At 44.8% G+C, this 24,895-nt stretch overlaps 1 protein-coding gene across 1 annotated transcript in view; it reads left to right on the plus strand.

Annotated features, from left to right (window-relative positions):
• Nucleotides 1-24,895, plus strand: part of RNF17 (ring finger protein 17) — a 3,010,943-nt gene that overhangs the window by 297,783 nt on the left and 2,688,265 nt on the right. The window contains exons 7-8 of the mRNA XM_078657063.1: nucleotides 6,653-6,755; nucleotides 6,885-6,965. Coding sequence (XP_078513189.1) covers nucleotides 6,653-6,755; nucleotides 6,885-6,965 — 184 coding nt within the window. The remainder of the gene's footprint in view (nucleotides 1-6,652; nucleotides 6,756-6,884; nucleotides 6,966-24,895) is intronic.

Below are 24,895 nucleotides of genomic sequence, written 5' to 3' on the forward strand. Positions count from 1 at the left end.
CCACCATTTGTTAAGTTCTGTACGTTTGAGGGATTCTAGCTTCACAAACTTGGCTCTGAGGCCTTCCTTCTTAGTCTCTTTAGTAGGTCCCATGGCGGCTCCTATAGTTCCACCCGCCACTAAATTGTCAAAAAGTAATTCCGCTTCTTTGTCTCTATTCATATTCACTTATGCGGCTGCTCCTAAACCACACTAAAATAATAATAACAATGGTAACGGTTATATAGGAGCGCACAGCGTGTGTAAGTATGTACGTTAAGAGAATAGTAATCCAACCAGTTGGTGCTCGAGGCGGATTTGAGTAGGTTACCACTACTCAAATTGATGAGCCAAGGCTTAAAGTACTTCAAAATTCCACCAAGCACTCAAATTGTAATGTTCCAATAATCCAAATCAAAAAAAGAGTATCTCTGAATATTCAGGTAGTGTTCATTTCTTGGTTTTTATTCCAAATTTTCAGCGTAACTTCCGAGACACAGCCAACACGTGTTTCGTCTTGTCAGTCACAGACAAACAGACTTCTTCAGGGCTGTAAACAAGTATAATAACCAAAATTCAAATATCATCACTAATTTAAACAATATCGCAATACCACCAAGATTCACCACGTCATGTGAAAAGTAACACTATAAAAAGCCCTACACCAAGAACAGAGCTAGAGTCACCTCAGATGTGTCAAAGACCAAAGGACAGTACCAAAGTACATAATTCAGTAAACAAATAAAAGTTGGCTAGTAAAACATACCATCAACGAAGGTTCAATATTATTCAATTTTCTTCATTGAATTCAATAAGCTAACCGCTGTAGAATATTCTAATTGCACAAAGAAAATAAAGACAAAGCCCCGGTCACAGATAAGCTCTTCTGATAATATCAAGGACTGGTATAGAATAAATGTAAATTGACTCACCATGTAAGTATATGGTAGGTCATGTAGCACAATAGTAAATATAGTAGCAGTTCCGTAATTTCAAAATAGTATTGAGTAATAGGTAACAATTCCGTAATTCCAATTAGTAGATCAACACTCCACTCTGTAACCAAATAAATATCAATTTTGTATATCATGTAGTAGCCAAATAAACATCAGGTTATACGTATCAGTGCCCATCAAGTTCATAATCTTACCCGAGTGAAAGTACTCTAAGTAATCCAAGTCACATAATCCAATAATCCGTCAATATGTCCAGTATCTAAAACAATAAGTAAACACAATTCTTAGTATCAAATCCCCAACCATAACTGGCTTGTAAGTCTACCAGCATGTGAGTTTGAACCAGCGCATACCGCACAGCGTACTCACCGCATGTCTGCTCAGAGTGTTCGTAAGAGGCTCCGCGTGCTACACGGGCGCCATCTTACAGTGGCAATTTAAGGCAAATCGCTGTGGGCGCCATCTTTGAGCGGCAAAAGTAATATCTTTTTACAAAGCGCAAAGTGTTGTGGCATAATTATACCCCGCAAATCCATCAATTTGCGAAAATATGTATAAAACACTGAGCGAGCGTAATCTCTCAATAACAGTAAATTACAAAAGTAAATAGGGTAATCGCCGGACGTGACTTGTATACGTAACTAACATGTCACGTTAGACACCAGGACATGAAGAGAGTAAGAAAAGGGTCTGCGCCATCTTAGAGTAGTGAATAATAGCGCTCAGGTTGAGCCTTCATAGTTAAATGCAAGGCGCCCCTTTAGAATATACAGCTAAACAGTTACTAACCTGAAGAGGGTCATATTCAAACAATTAGTAAAAACGCTAGTAATATCCTTAAGTAATAACAGCAAATTCTCTATCATCTGTGGAAGCCTGGTATCATAGTTAAATGCAAGGCGCCCCTTCGCTAATAAAGCCTAATGCACCAGAGTATATAGCTACACAGTTAGTAACCTGAAGGGCGTCATATTCAAACAATTAGTAAAAATGCTAGTAATATCCTTAAGTAATAATGGCAAATTCTCTATATAGCCTGGTATAATCGCTCAGTGTAAAACATTAATAAAGTTATAAAGTCAAGTTACTATATTGAGTATATTATGACTAGAATTACATCGTATAGATTAAGTAATTGTAACAAAAGACAAAAGTCCTTAATATTCCAAGAGTGCATATCTCCCCCGGGGATGTCAGATAATATATAGGGAGAGTAAACAGAAAAACAGAAAGAGGGGAAGGAGAAGTGGGAAGGCAAAAATTAGCATACATGTCAGAACTATTCCTAACTCACAACATTCAGTAACCTAGGTATACAATATGACCACTGTCACATAAGTAAATTGTCTCATAATTCATACTTCCAATCATAAAGACAGTTAAGAACTAACAGCAATTTATAGCTCTGGATATACAGTAAAGAAACTCTCACATAATGTTGTACTCATATTAGTAACATTAAACATTTTTCACAGTATCAATCATTCCCTAGGTAATACTCCATTTCATGATCTATGTTTAAAGCTTATCTGTGACCGGGGCTTTGTCTTTATTTTCTTTGTGCAATTAGAATATTCTACAGCGGTTAGCTTATTGAATTCAATGAAGAAAATTGAATAATATTGAACCTTCGTTGATGGTATGTTTTACTAGCCAACTTTTATTTGTTTACTGAATTATGTACTTTGGTACTGTCCTTTGGTCTTTGACACATCTGAGGTGACTCTAGCTCTGTTCTTGGTGTAGGGCTTTTTATAGTGTTACTTTTCACATGACGTGGTGAATCTTGGTGGTATTGCGATATTGTTTAAATTAGTGATGATATTTGAATTTTGGTTATTATACTTGTTTACAGCCCTGAAGAAGTCTGTTTGTCTGTGACTGACAAGACGAAACACGTGTTGGCTGTGTCTCGGAAGTTACGCTGAAAATTTGGAATAAAAACCAAGAAATGAACACTACCTGAATATTCAGAGATACTCTTTTTTTGATTTGGATTATTGGAACATTACAATTTGAGTGCTTGGTGGAATTTTGAAGTACTTTAATCCTTGGCTCATCAATTTGAGTAGTGGTAACCTACTCAAATCCGCCTCGAGCACCAACTGGTTGGATTACTATTCTCTTAACGTACATACTTACACACGCTGTGCGCTCCTATATAACCGTTACCATTGTTATTATTATTTCAGTCCAATTAAGACCTTTTATCATGGGGTCCCACCGTATCCATGCTGCCAAGGGTTCCAAATTTAATGCAAAAAGCAGAGGCGACAGGGGGCATCCCTGACGGGTACCACGACCCAGCCGGAAATCCCTGGAAATATGGCCGTTGGCCACTACATGTGCAAGCGGATTCGTATAGAGGAGTTTGATCCATGCGCAAAACTTCGGCCGACAGCCTAGATGTCGCAGGACCGCGAACAAATCATTTTTTTAAAGTAAGGCTCACTGAGTTCCAAATGTTTCCCCAGATAGGTTCTCATGCTCACTGTGCCGTAGGAGTTCAGCTGCATCTCACTCTTGATGCCAAACAAGGCCAAGCATGGTCGGTGTGGCTTTGTTTTCTCATCTGGGGGGGCCTTGCCTGGCATTTTGGGCTGGGCCTGAATTACTCCTCTATATATGACCTTAGGAAATGCAGCTTCATGACCTTTTTTTGTAGATATTGCATATGACTTGATTGGGACCTTTAGTAAGGACTAAGGGGGGGGAGGGTTCCATGTCTGTGTCTTCCTTCCTTTCATCGAGTATCTTGATCTGTTGGTTTGCATCTTGCTTCTTCATGCCACAAGGTAGTGGCCATTTTACTATCACGCAAGTATAGTGTCACTCAAAAAACTGGTAGAATATGGGTGAAGGCTCTTGACTTAACCAGTGACTGCTAGTACCTTTTGTATACTAGGTTGTCTTCACAAGTGTTCCATAGTAATCCGGACATTTATTGAAAGTTGCAATATTGACTCATCCGCCTATACCAGCATATTAATATTTACCTATCTTGTAGAAATTTAGCACAATATGTTAGAGTATTAAAAGTGTATATTTTAAATTTTTATATTAAAGCCACACCCTTCAACTTTGTGAAGGACATTTGAAGCAGTTACATCAGACTCAAAAGGGATATTTAGTAACAACATGAGATCTTGCAGCTTTATGCTACTTGTTGAACAGTTGCTTTTGACTTGAGATGGACATCTAGTAAAGTTTTGAAAGCCTACAAAATTGTGTTGACTCTGAAGGATATCTAATTACTTGAAGTACTGTAGCTATGTGAAAAGCCAAACCGATTAGCTTTGCCAATGCTTATCTACAATATTGCCTAACTTTGTTTTCTCTGTAATCTAGCGGTCTGCCTTCTGCAATCCCCTGGTTGTCTTAATCTGTCACCCAACAACAATTTCATCTCCAGACCAGCACTCTCCAGTGCAAAAGCAGCAAATGTGAGTCCTCTGCCCTCTTTATGATCTGAAGGAACATCGGTGCAATACCTAGGCTATTGACTCACTAAATCCTGCAGCAAAAATACCTAAAAACCCTCATTCCTTTACAAATCCTGCACCAGTGAATAGCCGTAAAGGAGTGTTACTTGCAGTAATTGCTGTATGCTTGAGTATGCAAATAAATTGAGCAATAAAAAGCTGCAAATCATGTTAATTTTTACAAGTGTTAGAATACCTCTTGTGGGCATCACAAAGGTAATTGTCGAGTAGCCAAACAAACTTTATCCCATCAGAGCAGTGTTTAGCTCAGTGTGTGTGGAAAAATATTAGTCAATTTTGCTCGGTTCGCATTTTGGTGAAAACTGTTACTCAATCCTAGTTCTTTGTAGAGGACAGATCAGGTCTACAGTCGTGGAAACCCAGGTCTTTCTTGTTCATTAAGCAGTTGGTTGCCTCGTTTCTGATTAAGAACCCATTTTTCTATCCTTATTCACAGCTAATACCAACTGACTTAGCCTAAACCTTTGCTGCATCAAAGCCGATAGTCGGTATTGAAAGATTTAGCAGTCGCAAAATGTTGCTGCATGCAATTTGGCCTATCCATTTATCTAAATTATGTTGGGTACAAACTGGACCATATTTGCTGACTTTTGAGTCAATATTTGAGACAATTGTGCTCTGTGAAAAAGGTCTTTCTGCTCCCCTTATCTCCTATATTGCCAGAACCGATAATACATTTATGAGATTTCTAAAAATGTTATTGACTTATTTAAAGAGCCAGGTATACAGTTAAGGTGGAAATCCCCCCCAATCTTATATCACTCCTAACCATCTCTCAACTTGAGCTCTGTATGCTGATTAGTAAGGAATAAAATGGGAAAATGGTAGTCTGCTTTGCATGCTTCATGGGGAAGAAAAATAATTGTTCCTCATAGTACGGTTACATGCCCCCTAGCATTATGATGTGACCAAACATCATTTCTTAACAAGTCACCTTTCCTCTGTCCTTTTATATCCCGTTCAAAGGGTATCACTTTACTCAAGTACATATATGCCTCTGTGGCAAACCTGGGATGGCTGTGCAAGTCTTTATTTAGAGTTTTAATAGTCAGCAATCGCTTGTCATCTAGATAGATAAAAATTCTGACTTTTAGGGGTTCCAAAAAGGAAACGCCTTCTTGTTGGGAGTAACATGTATTTTACCAGGTTGCAAAAAGTCCTGCCTTAATACCCTAAGCCGAACATTTCCTTTTGATCTACCTTTTGCAGTATGAAGTATCATGTACTAAAACAGTAGTATTTTACAATCTCCATATCCGAGATCTCACTTGGTAATAGCTGCTGAGTTTTCACTCTTGTAGGTTGGGGATGCAGAATACATACGTCTACTACCACCTCGTCTGACTTTCTTGTGTGTACTCTTCCCGATCTTGTAGCAAATAGCCACAAATGTTGAATCTTTCTCTACAAGTCCAGAATCTCAATTAGTCAACCCTCTCCAAGAGTTCTGAAACACCTTCCTCACCTCCCCCAAAAGATGGATCCGAAAAATTTCTGCCCCTTTATCAGGCCATGGAGCTACCATTCCGGTCCACTGCTACATGATCATCACCAAGCAGCACATGATGATTTTATGCTTGCAACTGCAAGTGGACTGTTTGCCCCAGATGGTCTCATGGATCTCTCCCCACCTTGCAGTATTTACTTCATGCCAGGGAGTCACGCGAACTGTAGTTCTCCCTTATCTGTGCCTTATTTGTGTACACCGCTTCCTCACCTGCTGAGCATGGACTTCACTTGTCAGCCTGATTGAAGTGGCCGTGTGGTAGTCCCCATTACTAGTCCTCCTCAGAAAGCTTTGAAAGGTTTAGTCATTTTGGTTGATGGCTAGTAACGCCCCATCAAGCTTTTTCTTTTTTTAAAAATAAAGGTAATATGCTGAACATAGCACTGATGCTGTTCCATACCTATGAGGTTTCAGTAGCCAAAGTACATGGTCTGCTTTATTGACTAATATTACAGAATTGACAAAGTTTGTAAAGGTGCCAAAGCCATTAAGTGGGCAGAGTTGTGATTTTTGTGTACTTTATCAACTATAAAAAAGGAGTTAACTATGAATTTGACAATATTTTCGGCCAATGTTTAGAAAATTAAAAACGATACAGAAAATATAGTAGTGCCATCTAGTGTGATGTGCCGCCTTAGTTACAATGCTCTAGACGACTTTCGCTCTGTTTCTGTGATCCGAGTTTTTTTTTTTTTTGCTTTTACTAGGATTGCAATTAATGATGATCAACCAGAACACATAAATACTGGTGCAGTTCCTCATTCCCCAATTCAAGAGGTTGTCCAGAAAATATGTAATGCAACATCCGAGGTATGTGAGAAGTTAATGAGAAATCTAAAATGTAAGCTTGGGATTCTCTGGATTTTGATTTCATTCACTGGTTATGCAGTAAAAGACACAGGATGCAAGCTTTATATAATGGTAAACTCTGTTTTTCAGGATGACGGTACATTACAGCTAATTGAAGATGCTTTATCATCAGGAAATCACAGTCTGGACCAATTAAATGCATTTTTGGAGGTAGGTTGGGGATTTTTTCTAGGTACATCTGTCAAGTTCCATAACATTGTTAAAACTGCTTTTTAGAATCCCTGATGCATTAATTTATTTACAGGTCTGGCTAGAGTTCTAGTTCTGACAAAGATCCGGGCATTAAAAATTACAAGGGGACCTCAGTATTGTGAATGGATTCGTATTTTATTAGTGTTCATGTATTTTTGCAAAATGAATGTTGTTGTGGTATTAAGTCATTGTGCCATTAGCATATGCCTTCTCTGATGATTTCTTGCTGTGTTACGTAGAAGGAATCTCTCTTGCAAGTTATTTTCATTGAATGAATGCTGTTTGTGATGTGTTGATTTTTCTCTGTGGTCTGCTGAATTCTCTTGATTAATGGATCAGAGAGCACATATGGGATGTGACAAGGTGAAGTCTAGTTGGGAAAGGAAGTATACACTCTAAGACCAGAACCTTTATGTTTAGAAAAGTAACATTGACAGTGCATGTAGAATAGAGGAGGAGTACATGGTAGATACAGGTAAAGAGCTAGATGCGCTAGTCCGCATCCTGTAAAAAGGGGGAGGGCATTCTCTGCTATGGCAAAGATTTCATGTGATGGCACAAATGAGGGGGTAATGGCAAATTGTGTGACTGTGTGGGGCTGTCTCAGTCCTATTGATAGGTAGTGGGCAAGATTCCCTTAGTGTATTGTGCTATTTTTATGTTCCTGTGGAGGGGCCAAATTGCTATCAAAGATCTCAATCAGAAAAGCCAAAAAAGTGATTGATGGAATGCTGCAGTTAGTCGCTGGTAATTCTCCAGTATTGGGGTGTCTTTCATAGATTCACATGCTTGAATATTCCCCGTCGTCTAAGTGGGAGTCGCACGGTACATAACCTAGCAATCTAGCAATAACCTAACCATAGTATAGGTAAGAAAAATAAAAAAAACATAGAGTAGCTTTGAAACATAGAGCTTAATGGATAGAAGGACTTGTCACTGTATTAACATATCCAGGTCATTGTGACTAGTCCAAATTCCAGTCAATCAGGCGTCAGCACCCTCTGGAATGTTCCGCTCGTCGTGCGAAGGGAGTCTCCCTGAGCTCAGCTCAGTTTTTCTCAATTTTTCTTCTAAAAGGAGTATTTTTAACAACATGTCTACTAAGCAGTTCCTCTTCATTCCCTGTTGAACATGTGGAAAAAATCGTCTTCATTCTGAGGATCCTCATAAGAAGTGCATGTATTGCCTCTATCCTGAACATCAGGTAAAGGATTGTAAAATTTCTCACAAAAGACCTTGAAGGACAGAGAGGGGCGTCCCCTTCTGTGGCTACAGAAGTTGAAGACTATGGATAACCCCCTGTCTGATGTGGAAAGTGTGTCCTCTGTTGGGACTGCTTAATCGTTAGAGAGCTAGAGAGTCAGAGAAGGTCTCTCCTAAAATTAAGGTAGTGAAGAAACATCATGTTAAGTCCGCAGATCTACCTTCAACTTCAAAAGGGTGCTTCCAGCCCCTCAGAATCTATCTTCAACTGTTACGCCCCCGAGATCTGACTCTCAGGCGTCCAAGACTCTGACAAGTTGTTACCTAAAAAAACTGGCTGTCTCGCCGACTAGCGCGTCGTTGCTCCTTCCATCGAAGAGGACTTCTGTTGTCGATGCTAGGACGACTTCCACTTCATCTAGGATACCGGCCATAATCCTGTCGTCTGCGACGTCAGTGGCAGTGCAGGTGAGGCCTCTGTCGTCTACGGTGCCTTTGATTTAGTCGATGGCGTCTGCAAAGCTGAACAAGCATTAGTCGACACACACTTTGGCGAAAGGTTCATCTTCGTGGACGGTGGCTCAGCGGCAAAATCTCTCGTCAACGGTGACAGCGTCCACGGCTGCATCCATGGATTTGGTACCATTGAAGTCTACAGGTTCGCTCCTTCAACGCCGACAGTCTTCCTTGGACAATTTAATGCCAATCCAATCGACGACTCCTCTCCCAGCAGAGCAGTTTTCATCTGACGCTGGTGAAGGTGATTCGGAGGAGGATGACAGATTTTGGGCTGCTCGCTGTCCCTCCGAACTTTTAATTAAATTTCAGGATTTTGATGACGATCAGGACTATGAAGATTATTCTGAGCATGCCGGCCAACCAGCGCCGGAGCTTCCCATGGCGTAAATGCCCATGTCCCATATTTCTAATCTTCAATTTATGCTGGATGACTATTACCGTCGTTTTCCGACCTCAGTCCAGACCTCTCCTGAACCGCAAGCACCTCTTCCACCTCCGCTCGTTGCGGAGCCGCTTCCACCACCTTCTACATCTGCGTCAAGGTTCCAACGCCAGGACAATCCACAGGCCATTGATGATGAGGATGATGACAGAAGAGGCTGAGCTGGATGATAGATCCCTCTTCACAAAATGGGACAATTATCAAATTCAAACTCCGTCTCCCGCTGCTCAAACTCCTCTCGACTCTCCACCTGTGGATATCGGCGGATTCCATGTCCCTATGGAAAGAGCAGCAAAAAGAGTTCACCTCCCTATGGTAACTAGAGACGAGGATTGCTTCTTGTATGACTTCAAGGATCAGCTGCAAAAACAAGTTCGCGCTATTCCAATAATAGACTTTATTTGGCAAGAAGGTCTCAAGCTAATGCAGATCCCTAATTCCATTCCAGCTGTCTTGCCATGACTGGATAAGAAATACAAAGCCCTGGCAAATTCACCTGCTTGTCTTATTGCACAGCCGAAGCCTGATTCCATTATTACTCAGGAAGCACAACGCCGTGTCCGAAATCCTTCGTCTCCGCTCTCTGCTCCTCCGGACCGCGAAGGACGTCGCCTTGATGCTATTGGAAAAACGTGATCCACTATGGCGGCAACTACAGTCCAAGCGGCCAATTCGTTGGCTATCCTTGGCCGCTCTGATCGACAAATGTGGTCGGACATTCCTCATAGACTTGATTCCAGAACCTTCTAAGGCAGAAGCGCTGAGAATTCTTCAGGAAGGGGAAAGGATTTCCTCAGAAATTATCGATTGTGCGGTGGATGTCTCTTCCACTGGCTTTCGTCAACAGGCAGGAGCGGCAGTCCTCTGGCGGGAGGGCTAGTAAAAAGAAACTTCTTTCCGTCCGGAGGTGCAGACGAAAATATTGGTCATGCCTTATGACGGTGAATCACTGTTTGGTCAACACGTTGATGCCCTTCAGACGATCCAAAAGAACACAACACTGCTCGTGCTATGGGCACTCTTCAGTTCAAGAAACAGCCCTTTCGGGGTGCGAGGGGTTGTGGCACCTCCTCTTCCTTTCGGGGAGGTTCTAACCAATACTGGCAATACAAATCTCTTTAAAATCAACAACGCTACTCCTCCCAGGATCAACAGTCGTACAGACAACCGCCGGCGGCCTCTTACAAGCAGTATAGAGGAAAATCCTCTAACAGAGGCAGAGATTATTCCAAAAAACAATGACTTGTTTCATCTGCCACCCTCCATACTGCCCACACACACAAAGGTTGGAGGTCGAATCTCCCGTTTCTACTCGAAATGGTCAGAAATTACTACAGATCGATGGGTTCTGGATATTGTGCACAGGGGGCATGCTTTAGAGTTTGTAAAAATCCCTCCCAATTCTCCGCCCAGAGGTCCTCTGCCTGCCCATCTGAAGGAACTTTCGAGTCAACTCACAATTTTGTTGAGAAAGGGCGCGATCGAAGTGGTTCCGAAACTGCTAAGGGGCAGATGGTTTTATTCAAGGTTCTTCCTTATACAGAAAAAGTCTGGAGAATGGCGTCCCATTCTAGACCTACGCTCCCTAAACAAATAACCTAAAAAAGCAGACATTTCGAATGTTGTCCCTTAAGGAGAAGCTTCCATTACTATTCCAGAACGAGTACATGACCACACTGGACTTTCGAGATGCCTATTTTCATGTCCCAATTCTTCCCAGACCCAGAAAATTCCTCAGATTCAGAGTGGCTGGGAGAGATTTCCAATTCAAGGTCCTTCCATTTGACCTCCGCTCTGCGCCCTGAGTGTTTACCAAAGTCCTGGCACCGGTGGCAGCGTATCTTCATCTACAAGGCGTACACATTTTTCCCTATCTCGACGACTGTCTTCTAAAGGCACAATCGTTCCAACTGGCGTCTCAACACACTCTGATCTGCAGGTCCCTCTTCCAGACTCTAGGCCTTACGTTCAACCTGGAAAAGTCCCATTTTGTTCCCGCTCAACTGAGGGCATTCTTGCGGGCCTTAATAGACACCAAACTGGCAAAAGTGTTTGTGTTTCTCGAAAGGCGTCAACGACTTTGCACCTTGGCGACCTCGCTCCGATCAAACAGGTCAGTTTCTGTTCGGCAGTTGAAGTCTTTGCTGGGGATGTTGTCCTCTTGCATTCCCCTAGTCCCTCACTACCGCCTGAAAATGAGACCCATTCACGAGGAACTAGACCAACAATGGACTCAAATTTCAGGATCATTCAACGATGTGGTCAAAATCACATCCCAAATGAAAACAGCGCTATTATGGTGGACCCTAGAATCAACCGGATCAGCAGGCTGTCCATTTCTGGTGGACATCCCAAATTTCACACTTACAATAGAAGCATCCCTTGAAGGGTGGGGTGCGCAACTTCAGGGCCTCACTGTCAAAGGAAGGTGGGATTCCCGCCAGAGGAACTGGCACATCAACCTTCTGGAGTTATTGGCCATATTTTTGGCGCTAAAAGCTTTTCGCGCCATCTTCAGCTTCGGTGTTGATCATGACGGACAACACAACATGCATGCACTACATAAACAAACATTGGCACACGGTCCATTTTGCTATCCCTTCAGGCGCTACAAATCTGGGATTGGGCGATCCAGCATCAGATCACTCTGACGGCAGTGCATGTTCTGGGAACATCTAACATCCTAGTGGACTCTCTGAGCAGGTCAACCTCATCCAACCACGAGTGGGAATGACATCAACCCACACTGGATCACATGTTTTGGCTCTGGGGTTCCCCGAATCTGGATCTGTTTGCAACCAATCTTACCAATGCCCATTTTACGCAAGTTGGCTTCCCCAACCAGAGTCGTGCTAGAATGCTTTTTTGGTGAACTGGTCAAAAATATATGCTTACGCTTTTCCGCCGATTCCTCTGGTCCCCCAGGGTGCTTCGAAAAATGAGGAGGGAGCCTTGCCACATTCTTCTAATAGCTCCCAGGTGGCCTTGACAGATATGGTGTACGGAACTCCTACTCCTATCGCAGTGCGACCAGATTCTGCTCCCCCCACTTCCGGATCTTCTTAATATGGATCAGGGACAGGTATGCCATCCCGATATGGCATCTCTTCGTTTAGCGGCCTGGGCACTATGAGTTTGCCACCTTGAACATTCCTTCAGACTAGTTCTTGCTAAGGCAGCCTCCACTGTTAAAACCTACAAACTCAAATGGAAGCGGTTCTGTCTTTGATGTGAAACGGCTAATGTACACCCTGTGCATTCAACACCAGACCGACTTTTACCTTTCTTTTTACATCTAGCAAAATCAGGCCTTTCACATTCTACCCTTAAAGTGTTTCTGGCAGCAATTACAAGGTTTCGGCAGGATGGCTCCACCTCTCTTTACTACTCCAGAGTAATAAAGCAGTTCTTCAAGGGCCTATTTCGGATGTTTCCTTCAATTCGTCGTCTGCCGCCTCCTTGGCATTTAAACATTGTATTGGCACAACTCATGAAAGCCCCATTTGAGCCTATCCATAAAGTCGATCTAAAATTAATTTCTTGGAAAACTGCGCTGCTGTTGGCTCTCACTTTGTCTCGTAGAGTCAGTGACATTCGGGCGTTTACCACAAAGCCGCCTTTTCTTCAATTCAACAAGGATTCTGTCATGCTCCGCACCAATCAGGCCTTTATCCCCAAAGTACCATCTGACTTCCATCTTAGTGAGCCGGTTATTTTAAAGACTTTTATCCCTAATCCCCAAACAATAGCGGAAAAGACACTTCATTGTTTAGATGTTAAGAGATGTTTAAAATGTTATCTTCAAAAAACAGCTACTATCCGTAAGACTGATCAGCTTCTTGTAGCCCACGGACGGATGCGTAAGGGGCATCCTGTTACCAAACAGACGATTGCACGCTGGATATCTTCTGCCATTGCTTTTTGCCATCAGCAAGCTGGGAGACCACTTGCTGCAACTGTTCGGGCACATTCTCCTAGATCTGTTTCATCTTCTACTGCGCTGTTTGCTGGTGTCCCTCTTCAGCACATCTGCAGAGCTGCAACATGGTCCAGAAGACACCTTTACAAAACACTATTGTCTGGAAGCTGCTGACCATGCTGATACAGCCGTGAGGCAAGCGGTCCTACGTAATCTCTTTAAATAAGGTGAGCCTCTGTTGCTTCCCTCCTCCTGTATGCAAGGGACTGTTGTTTTTATGCTATACTTTTCTTTATCGTACTATGTTTTACGATTTTATATATATATATATATATATATATATATATATATATATATATATATATATATATATATATATATATATATATATATATATATATATAATATATATATATATATATATATATTTTACCTTTCATAATTTTGGTATCACTGCTAACTACTCTTATTTAAGCATGTAAATCTATGAAAGACACCCCAATACTGGAGAAGAACAAAAGTTACCTGTAAACTGTGGTTCTCCAGTATTGGCGTCTTTCATAGATTGACATGCGACCCACCCTCCTCCCCTCAGAGGCTCTCCTCTCCTATTGACTGTCACCCTTGTGCAATGAAAATCTGAGGGCCTGAGCCTCTGAGGAGAACATTCTAGAGGTGCCTGATTGGCTGGAGTTTGGACTACTTGCAATGACCTGGATATGTTAATAACGTGCCAAGTCCTTCTATCCATTAAGCTCTGTTTCAATGCTACTCTATGGTTTGTTCTTACCTATACTATGGTTAGGTTATTGCTATATTGCTATGGTATGTACCGTGGGACTCTCACTTCGGGGAATATTCAAGCATGTGAATTTATGAAAGACACCAATACTGGAGAACCACAGTTTACAGGTAAGTAACTTTTGTTCTCCAGTATTAGGGGTGTCTTTCATAGATTCACATGCTTGAATATTCCCCGTCGTCGAAACAACATAATACATAATAAAAGAAGAGGAAATACAACTGAAAACCTCAAACGATTCCTACATAGGAATGCATGGTAAAGAGAAAAACTACCTGTAACACATTAGTGTCATTATGTTAGTCCAAATTACAGCCAATCAGGCGCCAGCACCCTCTAGAACCTTCTCCTCAGAAGCTCAAGCCCTCAGATTTTCTACCGCACGTCGTGTGAAGGGAGTCTCCCTGAGCTCTGCTCAGTTCTTCAACTCTAATCTTCTAGTTCCAGTTTGTTTCAACATGTCAAGTAAGAAGTCTTTATTCAGACCTTGCTCTTCTTGTGGGAAGCTGCGCCTTTTTGAGAAGGACCCCCACCAGAAGTGTATCTATTGTTTATACCCGGATCATGAGGCTGGCAGCTGCAAGTTCTGTAGAACTTTTTTGTCAGGTTTCCACTCAGCAGGATCCGTCCGCAGTAATAAAGCTCCACCTCCGGACCTCCCGAACACACTGAATGTATAAACACAGGGTGTTCAAGCGATACGGTGAGGGAAAAACCCCAAAGGGGAAAAAACCGGGAAGGGAAAAGGAAGGGGACTGCAGGGAAAAGGAAGCTGTAAGACAAAATGCACAACAGGTTAATACAGTACTTAAATCCTACTCATCATATTCTCGCTAAGGGATTAGAGGTCACCTTTGCTGTCTTAGCATTATCTTCATCCATGCAGTGGTATCTCACAGAGCGCCTTCTATCCCTAAAGAATACAAGGACATCCATTACTACCCAAAGCATTCATCTATAACATTGCCTATACGTATGCAGAGTGAATACGAAATACATACCCCGCAATAGCTCAATGAAATCCGTTATCAAATATGCCCTGGTGCCAATTAAATCTTGGCAGCAGTCAGTCTTCCAGTAATAAGGAATAAAACAAGCAAAACGCTTGGTCTACGCAAAAGGTTATTTCAATGACTGGTAACAGATTTCCTCATCTGCACCTGTAGTATCAAAAGTAAGACCCCAGTCGCAATCACGGAACCCAAACACGGGAGGGCGTGGTAACTATACCACTGCCGTCCGCTTTGGTACTTGTAATCCACAAAGCAAGTGATAAGATGTTATATCTTCATGACGGTAATGCGGAGATCATTCCCCCTACACTCCGCCACTGGCACCAGATTAGAACGTCTCCAAAACAAAGAACAGAAGCAACTGAGACACTCACAACTCGGGTGAGCACTGTAATGTTAGATGCCCAAAACAAAACAAGAAAATTCAATAGAAGAAACGCAACTGTTATAAGAGCTACCCGCTCTCTACTACGCAGACGCTATTACAGTACCAGAGCAACGCCTCCACTCCTAACGCCGATCCTCCTCCCGAAACGGTCACAGGAATGGTCCAAGAAAGGTCGAGAGCAGCCGCTCCCGCTCGCGAATTCAGAATCAAGTACACCTTCCTCACGGGCATGCCGCACTATATCCGGTCGGGCAGCAAAGGATCATGGGAGTTGTAGTTAAACCCCCAAGGCCCATGGGAAATGTAGTTTTTTTGTCTAATAGTTAGGTAGGCGCATCGGTAAACCCTGACATTTTTCTACTAAGACTCTCAAGGACAGAGAAGGCCGTCTTCTCCTTTGGCTTCAACGTCTAAAGGACAAGGATTCTGCCCTGTCAGATGCAGAAAGTTTTCAATCTGCTGCTTCTTCAGCAGCCTCGAAGCGTGGTAGTGTACTGGCTTCTGTGGTGTCTCCTACCACTCCTCCTACCACTACGCCCACGAGACCTGGCTCTCAGGCGTCTTCTTCTGCCTCTCGGGGTGTTTCCACGCCTCTTAGAGTTCCGTCGTCGACGGGAGCGTCTACGAGCGTTCCGACGACGAGAACCGTGATGTCTTCTTTGTCGACGACGACATCAGCCTTTACTTCGTCGACAGCCTTCACGTCAACGAGTTTCTTTGCCATCTAAGCTTGTCCCGTCGACGATTCCCATCACCTCGTCGACGATGAAGAAAGAATCCTCGTCGACGAAAGTCTCAAAGAAATCTTCGACGGCTCCGTCGACCCAAGGTTTAGTCGACGAAGACTCCGTCGACCAAAGCCCCGTCGACGAGGACTCCGTCTACGGAGGTTCTGCCTGCGTCGACGACTGCACCGTCGACGACTGTATCGTCGACGGCTTCGTCTACGATGGATCGACGGTGACCCTGACGACGACCCCGTCGACGGCCGCACCGTCGACGATGAGTTCTTCAAAATTATCTTCGTTGACAGCCAAATCTGCTCCGTCCACGATAGCGTCGACGGCGCCGTCGACGGTGGCACCGGCTTCCTTTGCCTCATTGCCGTTAGTGCCTTTGAAGACTTCAGGATCCTCTGCTGATTCATCCCATCGTCGCAATAAGGCTCCGTGCCAACAGATCTCTGCTCCTGAGCCGCAACCACCTTCTCCAATGTTTGCCACTACCTCTGAGCATGACACGGACTCTGAAAATGAAGGTGACACGTTTGGGGCGGCCCATAGTCCCTCTGATTATCAAATGTCAGGAGTCTGACACTGACGAAGATGGCGGAGAACAGGAATCTCAACATGAGGAACAGTTGGTCCAAGTGCCTATGGCTACCATACCATTAACCTTGATCTCAAATCTCCAACATATGCTGGATGATTACAACCGTCGTTTCCCAGCAACGCCGCAAGGTACTCCTGTACCATCTCCTGCTGCCATTGTGTTGCCTCCACCGTCTCTTCCGCCAACGTTACCACCCACAGCTTCGTCTCCGGTTCAGATGTCAATCAGAATCCATACTACGGTTTATCCGCAGGATGCAGCTGATGAGGCGGTCCCAGAACGTTAGGATGGAGAGGTCCCTGACAATTCGGACGAGGATGCAGGCGACCAGGATATGGCGGAGTGGGACGATTACAGAGCGCAGACGCCCTCTCCTCAGCCAGGAAACTCTGGTGAATCACCTCCTGTAGATATCGCCAGTTTTCATCTCCTTATGGATAAAGCGGCTCAGCGTTTCAAACTACCTAGATCGCAACGTGAGGAGGACTGTTCTACACAATTCCAATCATCGATTTTGTTTGGAAGGAGGGAATTAAACTCATGCAAGCTCCAAATTCGTTACCGGCTCAAATACCGCGCCTTGAGAAAAAATACAAGGCCCCAACTGGTTCTCCGGCATGCTTGATTTCTCACCCTAAACCGGACTCAGTAGTAACTCAGGCTGCACAGCGTCGGGCCCGGAACCCAGCGTCTCCAATCACCGCACCTCCTGATAGAGAGGGTCGACGCCTAGTCGCTATTGGCCGCAAGTTTTCAACCATGGCTTCCACTTCTGTCCGAGCAGCCAATGCCTTGGCCATTTTGGGACGCTATGACCGGCAGATGTGGTCCGACATATCTGCATTAATGGACCTCGTACCTGAAGCTTCCAGGGCGGACGCTCAGCAGATTCTTCATGATGGGCAGAGAGCTTCAGAAGAAATGATTGACTGTGCAGTCGATATTGCTAGTACAGGTTTCCGTCTGCTTGCAAGTGCAGCTGCCCTCCGATGCCAGGGTTGGTTAAAATCCACCTCCTTCCGGCAGGAAGTCCAATCCAAGATACTTGATATGCTGTATGATGGTGAATCGCTCTTCGGATCTCACATCGATGACGCCCTGGAGTCCATTAAGAAGGACACTGATACGGCAAAGTCTTTGGGCATGTTGCAATTCCGGAAGCAGTCCTTTCAAGGTGCACGCGGACGCAGCACTTCTTCCACTTTTCGAGGAGGGCAACAGTACCGCTTCTACAATCAGGGCAACCAGCGTTGCGCATTCACTCAGCAGACTCGTCAGCAGCCCTCCAGACCCTATAGGGGAAAGTCCTCCTATCGCGGATCCACTCCTAAGCGTCAATGACTTTTGTCATCCCCAAACTTTTGGAGGTCGAATCTCTGTTTTATTCTCGGTGGTCCTCCATCACCTCGGACCGCTGCGTTTTGGACATTGTACGGCGGGGTCATACCTTAGAATTTGTCGAGATTCCTCCTCGTACTCCACCTTTTGGCCCGCCTCCTCCACACCTCAAGGAGCTTCACCATCAAGTCAGTCTTCTTGTTTTAAAGGGTGCAGTCGAAGTGGTCCCGAAACATCAAAGGGGAGAGGGGTTTTACTCTCAATTCTTCTTCCTCATACTCAAGAAGACTGACCCATCCTGGATTTGAGGGCTCTCAACCAATTCCTAAAGTGCCAAACTTTCCACATGCTGACCTTACTGGAAATCCTGCGTCTTCTATCCAGCGAGGATTTCATGACCACCATAGACCTTCAAGACGCGTACTTTCATGTCCCAATTATCCAACAACATCGCCAGTACCTGCGTTTCAAGGTGGGACAAATGCACTATCAGTTCAAGGTCCTGCCCTTCGGGCTGCGATCAGCTCCTCGTGTGTTCACGAAGGTACTGGCCCCTGTGGTGGCTCACCTGCGTCTCCAAGGCGTTCAAATCTTTCCATTTCTGGACGATTGCCTCCTCAAGTCTCAATCCCACCATCAACTATGTCAGGACACTCGCCTTTGCCATCAGGTGTTTCAGTCCCTGGGGTTGACCATCAACGTCGAAAAGTCAGTTTGCGCCTCTGAAAACCAGAAACTTCTTGGGAGCGATCTTAGACACAAGACTTTCAAAAGCATTTGTCTCGCACGAGCGGCGACAGAAGATCCTTCGTCTGGTCTCCCTTATTCGAAAAAGGCAGTCCGTTTCTGTTCGGACGTTAAAGTCATTTTTGGGGATGGCATCATCTTGTATCGCACTGATCCCAAATTGCAGATTGCGAATCCGTTCCATTCAGGAGGAACTGGACTTACTGTGGCGTCAGGTCTCCGGGTCCTTCAGCGACCTAGTTGCTGTCACAGCCCGCATGAGAAAAAGCTTGCTTTGGTGGGCGCAGCCAACCAATCTGGAGACGGGAACGTCGTTCCTCGTTCACGCACCAGATCTCACGCTCACAATGGACGCCTCTCTGGAGGGGTGGGGCGCTCATCTCCAAGGCCTATCCATCAAAGGCAAGTGGACTCCGCCCCAACGCACATGGCATATCAACAGGCTGGAATTGATGGCGATCTTCCTAGCGCTCAAGTCATTCCTTCCTGTAGTTCACGGAGAGTCAGTGCTTATCCAAACGGACAATACCACCAGCATGCACTACGTGAACAAACAGGGAGGGACCAAGTCTCCACATCTGTCTCGCTTGGCCCAGTCGATCTGGGATTATGCTCTCCGTCATCAGATCACCTTGACAGCTGTCCATCTGCCGGGCGTGTCCAACATCCTGGCGGACTCTCTGAGCAGGTCCACTTCCTCAACACACGAATGGGAACTGCACCAGCCGACTCTGGATCTTATGTTCCGCCGATGGGGTCGCCCAGCTCTAGACCTCTTTGCGACAATGGAGAATCGAAAATGCCCGTCTTACGCAAGTTGGCATCCCCACCCCGGGTCGTGCGGAAATGCCCTTTTGATCGATTGGTGTGATCTATTCGCTTACGCTTTTCCGCCGATTCCGTTACTACCGTGGGTGCTGTGGAAGATGCGGAGGCAGCCCTGCCACATCCTATTGATCGCACCTCGTTGGCCCAGACAGGCATGGTTTTCGGATGGACAGGGGCCAAGTGTGCCATCCGGACCCCTCCACGCTACAATTGTCGGCATGGGACCTGAGCACCTTGAATTCGCAAACTTGAGTATATCTCAGGAATGCAGGGACATCCTTGCTCATGCTAGGGCTCCGTCTACCATCAAAACTTACAAACTCAAGTGGAAGAGATTCTGACATTGGTGCGTGGCAGCGAATGTCCATCCCATCCATTCCACTCCGGAGCAGCTTCTTCCGTTCTTCTTAACTCTCGCTCAGTCAGGACTTTCACATGCTACCCTGAGTTTTCCTAGCTGCAATCTCTCGTTTTCGACACGATGGCTCTTCTTCCCTCTGTTCGTCCAGAATCATACGTCAATTCTTCAAAGGGCTCTTCCGAAAATTCCCACCTGTTCGGCGCCCTCCTCCATCTAAGCGATACAAAAGGGGATGATGGACGGAGCGTTTGAGCAAATCAAACACTCACCCCCAGTCAACTGATCTGGGTTTAATCCATCACCATTCTTTAGCCCACTCAGCCACCCCATTTCAGACATGGCCATATGCAAATCAGTCTGACCCTGTGCCTCATGGGAACAGTCCAGCCCGAACTGCCAAGCCATGTCTTCCATGGACCGGAAACGAGCATCCTGGGACCGGTTTCGGATTCATAATCCTCATCAGCCAGGCTATCTTGAATCCAGTGGCCAAGTGAGCAAGGGACTCGCGTCTGAGCATACCCTGCCACACTTAGGGCGAACAAAGCGATACAAAAGGGGATGATGGACGGAGCGTTTGAGCAAATCAAACACTCACCCCCAGTCAACTGATCTGGGTTTAATCCATCACCATTCTTTAGCCCACTCAGCCACCCCATTTCAGACATGGCCATATGCAAATTAGTCTGACCCTGTGCCTCATGGGAACAGTCCAGCCCGAACTGTCAAGCCATGTCTTCCATGGACCGGAAACAAACATCCTGGGACCGGTTTCGGATTCATAATCCTCATCAGCCAGGCTATCTTGAATCCAGTGGCCAAGTGAGCAAGGGACTCACGTCTGAGCATACCCTGCCACACTTAGGGCGAACAAAGCGATACAAAAGGGGATGATGGACGGAGCGTTTGAGCAAATCAAACACTCACCCCCAGTCAACTGATCTGGGTTTAATCCATCACCATTCTTTAGCCCACTCAGCCACCCCATTTCAGACATGGCCATATGCAAATCAGTCTGACCCTGTGCCTCATGGGAACTTGTTTCCGGTCCAGGGAAGACATGGCTTGGCAGTTCGTACTGGACTGTTCCCATGAGGCACAGGGTCAGACTTTTGACTGGGTGTGAGTGTTTGATTGGTTCAGATGCTCCGTCCATCACCACCCCCTTTTGTACCGGTTTTGGCCGCCATAAGTGTGGCAGGGTATGCTCAGACGTGAGTCCCTTGCTCACTTTGCCACTGGATTCAAGCAAGCCGGGCTGAAGACGGCTGGAATGCCAGAAACCAGTCCTCGGAAGCTTGTTTCCGGTCCAGGAAAGACATGGCTTGGCAGTTCGTGCTGGACTGTTCCCATGAGGCACAGGGTCAGACTGATTTGCATATAGCCATGTCTGAACTGGGGTGGCAGTGTGGACTAAAGAACGGTGAGGGATTAAACCCAGATCTTTTGACTGGGTGTGAGTGTTTGATTGATTCAGATGCTCCGTCCATCACCACCCCCTTTTGTACCGCTTCTTATTCAGCCTGCAGTCCATTCAGTGTTTGTTTTTTTCCCTATCTGCCACTATGCAGAGACCAGTCCTTTTCAAATCTAGTTAAATCCTTTTCTAATAGGAGCAGTCCGAACTGTAAATTCCCCTCCAAATCATAATAGAAACAACCCTAAATCAGTTTGTGCCGTTCTGGTACCATCAGCAATGTGGAGTTGTGTAGTCTAAAGGTACACCGAGCATGAGACACGTTTGTTCCCACCCATCTCTAGCCTGTCCTCTATTACTGGGAACTGGGTAATACTGTGAGTAGCCCCAGGGCTTGGGTCCTGGCTTGAGACACTCATAAAATCGAGCTGCATACTCCTGTGAAGCTTCAGTCAGGTGTTGGTCTGCATGGTTCAATTCTCTTCACCAAGAGGAGTAAAAGGGCAAATAACGCATGCAATCCTGGGGCTCACACAAACTGATTCAAAGCAACCTTGACTCCTTTTCAGGGATAGTTCAAAGATCGAGGGAGTTAACCTAGACACTCACGACTAATTGTGCTCTCAAATCAGTTGCGTAACCACAGCCTTCGTCTTGAAGCATTGCCATGTGCAGGCCTGGGCGCTAGCCCTTATCTGCTGCACCTTGGTTCTTCGGTACAAAAGGGGGTGGTGATGGACGGAGCATCTGAATCAATCAAACACTCACACCCAGTCAAAAGATCTGGGTTGAATCCATCACCGTTCTTTAGCCCACTCTGCCACCCCAGTTCAGACATGGCTATATGCAAATCAGTCTGACCCTGTGCCTCATGGGAACAGTCCAGCCCGAACCGCCAAGCCATGTCTTCCCTGGACCTTTGCCACTGGATTCAAGCAAGCCAGGCTGAAGACGGCTGGAATGCCAGAAACCGGTCCTCGGAAGCTTGTTTCCGGTCCAGGGAAGGCATGGCTTGACAGTTCAGGCTGGACTGTTCCATGAGGCACAGGGCAGACTGATTTGCATATAGCCATGTCTGAACTGGGGTGGCAGAGTGGGCTAAAGAACGGTGATGGATCAAACCCAGATCTTTTGACTGGGTGTGAGTGTTTGATTGGTTCAGATGCTCCGTCCATCACCACCCCCTTTTGTACCACCTTGGTTCTTCAGCATTTCATCTTTAATAGATTAACATGCTTGAATCATCCCTATGGTCAAGCTTGGAGTCTCACAATGGTCGTAGGGAGCAACGTTTATAGACCAAAAGCTTTAATCTGGTTTCAAAAGTAGCCTTTCAACATCTCAAAATATTGAAGATTCAGACAATCAACAAAGAGCACAGTATCAATCCCTCTCCACACAAGCCTTAATAGTTCAGGATTTCTACCCCATGTTGTGGACAAGGAAATTTCCATGAACTCTGCTCAGTGATGTCTCTCCTAGTTTCACAATCTCCATTGGAGCCTATTCATAGTTTAGTCCTGATGGTCCTCAAATTTCCGGGTCCATCTTCAATGTTTCAGTAAGTGGTGGCTTTTTAGTGAGGTCAAACTGCATATTTTCTGCACCTTACATGTTCTTCCTGGCATGTCTTTGTACCTGAAGAGCCCTCAAGTGGTGCTTCTGCCGACTCCAGTACCGACTTTGGGCCCGGCACCACCCTCCACTCCACTTCTTTTGCATTGACTTCAGAGGAAGATTTACAACTCACTGTAGTCTGATTCTGAGGGGAATCATCCTCAACCAAGGCCTCGCTTTATTCCTACTGGAGTGCAGCTAGCAGGCAATCCATCTGGTTCGGATACTTTTCTGTTACCATGTGGTAGTGTTCAGACTTTACACAGGTCTGATACTTCTGTAGATATTGGCCTTGTTTCACATCTTGGTCTTTCCATTGAAGAAAGTTCCTTATTTGCTACTGTTATACATAGGGCAACAGAAGTACAGGATCTACAACTTCCCACTAGGGAGGTGAAGGCCAATGTTTTGACAGGTGCTCCAGCCTGGTCAAGCACCTATAGAACCTGTACTGTGATTTAATGATGCCCGTACTGATACTCGCTTCGGTGAAACCATGTTGAGCACCAGCGGTTAATAGTCTGGTCGCTCGCACCATTACCAGGTGACATGTTTTTCTTACACAACATCCTATGCCAGAGTTTTGTGGTGTAGGTATCCACTAGTTGGGTAAATCCCAATGCCTTCCTTACCACCCCACCTCATCATGAGTCTAAAAAATTAGAAATTTTCGACAAACATGTATTTTTTCCTCAAGGTTTGCACTGCATTTAGTGAATGGCAGCTTCATTCAGGGATACTACTTCCATGGCCTATGGGACACAGTAGCTTAAATGTCTGCAGGTCCAGTTAACTTCAGTTCGTCCCTGACGCAAGCTATCCTGGATGACCCTGATGCAGCACAATTTGTAATCAAGTCTGGTTTATACCCAACCAATTGCTTAGGTTGAGTGATGGGTACAAGTGTGGCACTTTGGTGCTATGCCTGGATGAGATTATGGGTATCTCCGGGGACGTCCTGGTATCTGTGATGGACATGCTGTTCGATAGCTCTCGCCTTTTTGGGGACAAGACCGATTCAGCACTACAGTGCCTCCACCAGCCCAGCAGGCCTTTCATTTCTTTTGTGGCCACAGCTCACAAAGAATTTAGTGGGGATGAGATGCACTCCTAGTAATCCAAAACGTTAATCATTTGTAAACCACATTCCTCCTTTCAAACGTTGTTGGCGTGCAAAGTTTGCTTCGCACTTCGTATCATTGTGCTGCAACATTACTAAACAACAAAGGAACCATCCTATGTTCCACCAAGCTGCACAGCCTCATGACTGCCTGAATCCAATGAATTCAATTCATCTATTTTTAAACTTCATTTTCCAAAAATTTTCATCCTCCTTTCTTTTTTTCAATTCATTTTTATTCAATCCATGTTTCAACGTTGGTGTTCAAAAAGGCTCAGAAGCATAAGGTGGGTTCCATGTCATGATTATTTTGTTGTAACAGACCCAATGCATTTTGGGAATAAATTCCCTTCATCAGGGGCATCATGACATGCTGAATGATCTATGAACCTCCATAAACGATTCCAAAATAAGCTTTATACTATTTAAAATCTGTAACCTCTTTCCTCTTCTCCAGCGTGCCGAGGCCCGCGGGACTTGTTTAAATGAAAACTGAATCTAATGCTTTCAGAAGTTGTTTTTCTGTGTTTCCGCCCTTCTTAACACTCTACAGGTGATTAACTGTGTTCACTCTATTACTCCTTCCACAGTATTTAAGCCAGTATTACTACCGATCCCAGAATGCAATACATCATATCCCCTTACACCTGGTATGTTACATTAATCCCACTGTTTTCCCCGATTTACCCATTTATGAAAGTAGAGCCACTCCCTTCTGAAACAGCTTATGTCCAAATCAATATTGTTCTCGAAATTCCCTTTAGACAGATTATTCAATGCGTGGATTTTCAGTGTTCTCCATGAAATACTTGTAGACTTAGCTTGTTCATAATTCTCAGTTT

This window comes from Lissotriton helveticus, chromosome 8, assembly GCF_964261635.1.
Source record: "Lissotriton helveticus chromosome 8, aLisHel1.1, whole genome shotgun sequence".
NCBI lineage: Eukaryota > Metazoa > Chordata > Amphibia > Caudata > Salamandridae > Lissotriton > Lissotriton helveticus.